This window comes from Tupaia chinensis, unplaced genomic scaffold (assembly GCF_000334495.1).
Source record: "Tupaia chinensis unplaced genomic scaffold, TupChi_1.0 Scaffold000116_1, whole genome shotgun sequence".
In the NCBI taxonomy this organism is placed as follows: domain Eukaryota; kingdom Metazoa; phylum Chordata; class Mammalia; order Scandentia; family Tupaiidae; genus Tupaia; species Tupaia belangeri.
Window position 1 is genome coordinate 3002751 of NW_006159580.1, and position 5912 is coordinate 3008662.

At 48.8% G+C, this 5912-nt stretch overlaps 1 protein-coding gene across 1 annotated transcript in view; it reads right to left on the reverse strand.

The window, feature by feature from the left end:
* Positions 1-5912, reverse strand: part of KIFC1 (kinesin family member C1) — a gene marked incomplete in the record, with an annotated part of 25512 nt that overhangs the window by 9345 nt on the left and 10255 nt on the right. Inside the window, 5 exon segments of the mRNA XM_027770215.1 lie at positions 1-301; positions 504-554; positions 666-719; positions 1785-1884; positions 2015-2152. Of these exon segments, the coding sequence (XP_027626016.1) occupies positions 1-301; positions 504-554; positions 666-719; positions 1785-1884; positions 2015-2152 (644 nt within the window).

The following is a 5912-nucleotide window of genomic DNA, read 5'->3' on the forward strand; positions in this document are numbered from 1 at the left end:
CGCTCTTCCAGCTCAAGGACACGGGCACTCAGGTTCCCCAGCTCCTGCTGGCCCTGCTCGGCCTGGGCCCGTACCCTGGTCAGCTCCTCTTCCAGTGTCCTGCGCTCCGTCCCCAGGGCCTGGGCCTGTTGTTGGGCATCTCTGAGCTGGTCCCGCAGCTGTTGGTTCTCCTGGTCCAGCGTGTGACTCCGCTCACGGCAGCGTTTCAGCTCTGCGTTTAGGTCACATAGCTGACCTTTTAAGTCCCAGGCTGGACGTTTGCCAGGTTTCTTCCCTGCCACCATAGGAGGAGCGGCTGATGCTGAGAGGGGCACGGGAAGGAGAGAGGTCAGGGCAGTACCTGTTCCCCACCCTTCCTCCCTGGAGCATCCAGGGCCTCGCACAGTGCTACATCGATCTCCCTCCCCTCCAGACAGCAAAGCGCCCAAATGGGCCTTTCTGGGCACTCACCACACCTCTTCCCGGTCCCAGCCTCCCACCCAGTGCTTCTGTTTGTCACCTACTGCCAGATTTCTGGGCGGGAACAACAGGGACTGGCTTCTGGTTCTTCAGCACTAGAGGATCGGGAATTGACGTAAGGGATTATAGACCAGTAACCCTCCACATCCCTCCTCTCCCTCCCAAGCCCCTTTTCAGTTTGCAGTCCCACTCTCACATGCTATTACCTGAGGGGACAGCTGTGGAACTCCGGGGTCCTGTCTTCTTGGGAACTTTTTGAGCTGTCCAGAGACAAGAGAGGAAAAATAGAAAGATCACACTCAGGTGGCAGGTACCCTGGCTGAGCCAAGGGCAGGAGAGGTACTGCTGCTGCTTCTTTTGAAAGCACTCTTTATTTTTTTTAAAAAAAGAATTATTTTATTTAACTTTATCCATTTATTTATTTATCTCATTTCTAACCCTCAGAAGAAGCACCTCTCCTGGGGCCAGCAGGTGGTGTGGTGGTTAAGGGTGCTGGATTCCCACATGGCTGACCATGGTTCAAGTCCCAGACCTGGTGGCTTGCTTTTTCACTCTCTCTCTCTCTCTCTCTGTGTCCCTCTCTGGTTGAATTAAAATTTAAAAATAAATTTAATTAATTAATTAAGTTAAATAAAATGATTCTTAAAAAAAAAATTTTCCCTTATTCCCTAAAGGCCAGCCAGCTCCAATCATATCCTTCCTAAGATCCGACCTTACTTCATATGCCCAGAAATAAGGACCGAGACAAAGAGCAGGGTAGGGGGCAGGGTCATGTGTCAAGCACGCCACCATCTGTGTAAAAACTGGGGACTGTGTCCGTATTGCTTGAGTCCTTATAGAATTTGGGGATTTAAAAAGGAGATCCTAGGGCCCACCAGGTGGCATAGTGGTTAAGGCATTGGACTCCCACAGGGTCGACTGTGGTTCAAATCCCAGACCCGGAATCTTAAAACTCACACCAGGCATTTGTGCATGTGTGCCCAAAATCTCAGGACGAAAATGGATTAAAGACTGCAGTGCGGCCACCCCCAGAGAGATCTCCCTTTCTCTCTCTCTGGCGAGTGTACATGCCCTATAGCAAAACTCTCTATACAACAAAGGGGGAGCCTATTAGTTTCTCAGCTGCACCAGGTGACCCGTGAGGAGATCTGCGTGGCTGGAGATACAAGGAAACTTTTCATGTGTAACAACCTTTGGGCCTTTGGAATTTTGAACCAAGCGGAATACTACCTATTCCAGACAGACTGAAACGGAAAGAAAAGAAACAAGTGTGTCAAAGCACTGTACTTCCACGCCCTTGGCACCTGTCCACCCCTACAGCACACCTGTGGCCTGACCTTGTATCTGTGAGACTGTGGTGAGGGGTGGAACTCTGGGGCGGGTTGTGACAATTTTGTTTGCTGCACCCAGGCCTCGTGAGCGTTTCTGGGGAAAGATAAAGATAGGGTCCATGGTTACCTTCCCAGACTGGTTTACATCCTCTCTCTCTCTCTCTCTCTCACACACACACACACACACACACACACACACACACAACTCTCCACATCCCGCTCACCTTCTCAGGCTCCAAGGCATCCTCCATCTGGCTAGCCCCCCTCTTGATCCTGCTTCCTGGGAGAGGCAGTCGGGAAGAGGTCTTGGTAAGGGAAGTCTTCAGCTGTATGTTCCCCTTCACTTCCAACAAGGGGGACCTCTGTTGGGAAGAGACCCTTAAGACCGTACCCAGAAGCCCAAATGTCCTAAGAGTTCACATGTTTTGGCCCTCCAGTCTCAAGTCTCAACGCCGCCACCACCAAGCATTAACTGAGTACCACTCGGGCCAAAGCGCTCAGACAGAAGAGGGATACAATGTAGAAGCAGGAGCAACCTCCAAAGGAAAAGCTGGGTGGATCTTGGACTTGCGCTAACTTTAAGGATAACCGTCAAAAAAGCAGAGAAAAGGACACTCCTTTTAGAAGACAAAGATCCAAACATGCATATGGCACAAGTGGGAAGCCAACGGGCTCCTTTTTCGAGTTTATTTTTACTTTCACTCATGACAAGAGTGCATGCATGCACACTGTGGGGGCAGGAAGGCACCCTCGAACACTATCACCCTGCAGCCCGCTTTCCCCGGCCCTCCAGGTCATCGTGATCTTGGGCATGCGTGCACACGCCCAGCCTGTTTTCAGGACAACCTGGGGATCTGAACCCACAGGTGGCCACGGGGCTCCAGCACTTCAGTTGAGTTTGCCGCTGACCGTGCTACCAGGCTACAGGAGATAACTGCCTTTTAAAAAAAGGTGGGGAAAGGAGTTTATTCACTCATTTATTTCTTCCATTGTGAGAGAGACAGAGACAGCACCCCCAATAAGGGTCTTGACCACAGTCTACTTCCAGCTGCAACAAGCCCTGGATCGTGGACACGCGCATGTGTGGCATACTCAGGGAAGTCCCTGGGTGTGACCCAGAACCTACCCTCGTGGGTCCTCCTCACAGAGCACAGCCTCTTTACTGTTCTACCACTGTATGTCTTACCAGTAGGACCTTATTTTTAAAAAATAATTATTTATTTATTGTTATTATCAATTTTTAAAATTTGCTATAGGGTACATGAACTCAGAGAGAGAGAGAAATCAAGCTACCACGTCCAGGATTTGAACTGCAGTCAGCCATGTGGGAGTCCAGTGCCTAAACCACCACACCACCAGCTGGTCCTCCAACAGGACCTTTTAACTGGAGCTGAGAATTACAAGGAAGGACGAAAGCAGACAATAGGTAAGGGTGGAAACTGGTAGGGAGAATGAGCACTGTTCTAAATGCTTTATCTGTATCAGTTTCATTAATCCTTTGTTTTTATTTATGATAGAAAATGCATACATGCCTACGAGGGAGAGGGGTACCCTGTTAACAGGGTCTCATCACATGGCAACCCCTTACTCACTTCACAGTAGCCGAGTGAGGGGCTGTTATTAACTCCATTTTGCAGACGAAGGAAGGCACTGAGAAGTAAAATAGCTTGTCTACCAACCTCAGGTAGTAAAAGCCAGAGCTAGAGAGAGAATTTAGACAAAACTATAATTTACAATGTAGTCTGGTTCCAGAGGCCATGTGTTTAAACTGCTAAACTACACTGCCTCACGGGGCTCGGATGCCAGACTGAGGCAGAGTTGAGGCTTTCTCCCTGCGTACTGTGAAGAAGTGACTACAGTTTCTGACCAGGCACGTGAAAATACATGAAAGAGGGACCAGTAGTTAGCATAATGGGTATGTGGCTGGACTCCCATGTAGTCGACTGCAGTTCAAGTCCTGGACCCGGTGGCTTAAACTCACACTGGGCACGTGTGCGTGCATGCCCAAGATCCCGAGAGGAGAATGGAGGAGAAGGGATTGCGGAGTGGCCATCCCCCTGGGGGGTGATTTCTCGCTTTCTGTCTCTCGATCTCTGTCTCTCTGGTGAGCACATGCGCCCTGCAGCAAAAACTTCTCAAAAAGAAGAATAGGGCTGGCCAGTGGCACAACAGTGATACGCCTGGCCCCACACGGGACAAAAAAAAGAAGAATAGGGCTGGCCAGTGTCACAACAGTGATACGCCTGGCCCCACACGGGAAGGTACCCAGTCTGCATCCCTGAGCTCCCTGTTCATACTGTGGTGCATGTCTGTGACTATAATCTCAGCAAGCTGAGGCTGGGAATGGATCACAGCATGAAGACCCTGGGGGTGCCTGTCTCTCTGTCTCAGTCTCTCTCATGGAAGAAAAAAATAAGATTGATAATGAGTTGTGTGGAGCTGGCTGGTGGCGTGGTGGTTAAGGGCACTGGGCTCCCACATGGCAGACTGCAGTTTAAGTCCCAGACCTGGTGGCTTGCTCTCTCACTTTACCTTTCTTGCACTCTGTTCCTCTCTGGTCAAATTAAAATAAATAAATAAATGAAAAGTTAAATAATTCTTAAAAAAAGAGAGAGAAAGAGAGTTGCGAGTAGGATGACTTGCTTAGTGAAGATGGGAGGCAGTATGACCAGTTTGGACGCCAAAGTACAGGTGTGAGCTGGAGTCGGTGGGAAAAGAGAGCTCCTCTCCTTTGAGAAGTCTAATTCAGTGCCTGGAAAGTACGCCCACCCTTGTTCTTACCTGTGGTGGCCAACTCTTCTAATTTACCCAGGACTGAGGGGTTTCTTGGGACACAGGACTTTGAATGCTAACACCAGGTCAGTCCTATGAAAACTGGAACAACTGGTCACCCTATTCCTATCCCATCATCTGGGAAGCACAATCTATAGATACTCATCTGATTTTCACCACCAGTAACTTTTCATTCTGAAGCCGGTCTCTCGGCTCTTGGGCTTCCTTCATTCCATTAGCTTTTGTGGTGTGCCCAGCAATGTTCTGGCATCTAGAGGAAGAGTTGGGGCTCGCTCTCTCAAGATGCTCATAGGCCAGTGAAGATAAATATTTGAAGAGGTGATTAAGACTTTATGAAGGGGCTAGCAGGTGGCATATCGGTCAGGGCACCACAGTTCGAGCCCCAGACCTGGCACTTGAAACTCATACGGAGCATGTGTGTGTGCACAAAATCCTGAGAGGAGAATGGAGGAAACAAGACCGTGGGGGTGATTTCTTGCTTTCTGTCATCTGCCTCTTTGGCAAACACAAGCACCCTAAGCAAAAATCTCTCTCAAAAAAAGATACTGAACTGGGCTGCCTCATAGCCTAGTGGTTAAAGGAGCCAGATCCCACATGGTCAACCGCACAGTTCAAATCCTGGCTGCGATGGCTTGAGAAACACCCCAAGTACATGTGTGTGCATGTCCAAAATCCCAATGGATGGAGAAATAGAGAAGGGAATGTACTGTAAGCATGCCCCAGCTGAGGGTGGATTTCTCCCTCTCCTGTTGTCTCTGACAAGTGCATACGTGGGCCCTTTGACAAGTAAACACACACACACACACACACACACACACACACACACTTACTGAATTGGACTCATATGAGAGAGTCCTGGTTTGGTCCCAGAAATAAACCTTTAAAAACTTTTATTGTGGGACTAGCAGGTAGCATGGGGGTTGGGGTTGCTGGTCTCCTACCCACATGGCTGACCTCAGTTTGAGTCCCAGTCTAGTGACTTGTTTTGTTACTTTCTCTCTCTCTTTCTCTGTCTCAGTGACTTGCTTTGTTACTTTCTCTCTCTCTTTCTCTGTCTCTTTCTGGTCAAGTTAAAAAATAAGTAAATAAGTAAATAAATGTTAAAAAAATAAAATAATTTATTGTAAATGCCATTAAAAAACAAAAACAACTCTCGAGGGACCAGCAGATGGCATAATGGTTCTGTAGCTAGACTCACACATAGTTGACCACAGTTTGAGTCCCAGATCTGGTGGCTTAAAACTCATGCTGGGGACACGTGTGTGTGTGGGTGTGTGTGTGTCCAAAATCCCAGAAGGAGATAAGAGGCGGAAAAGGGATATGGGGCGG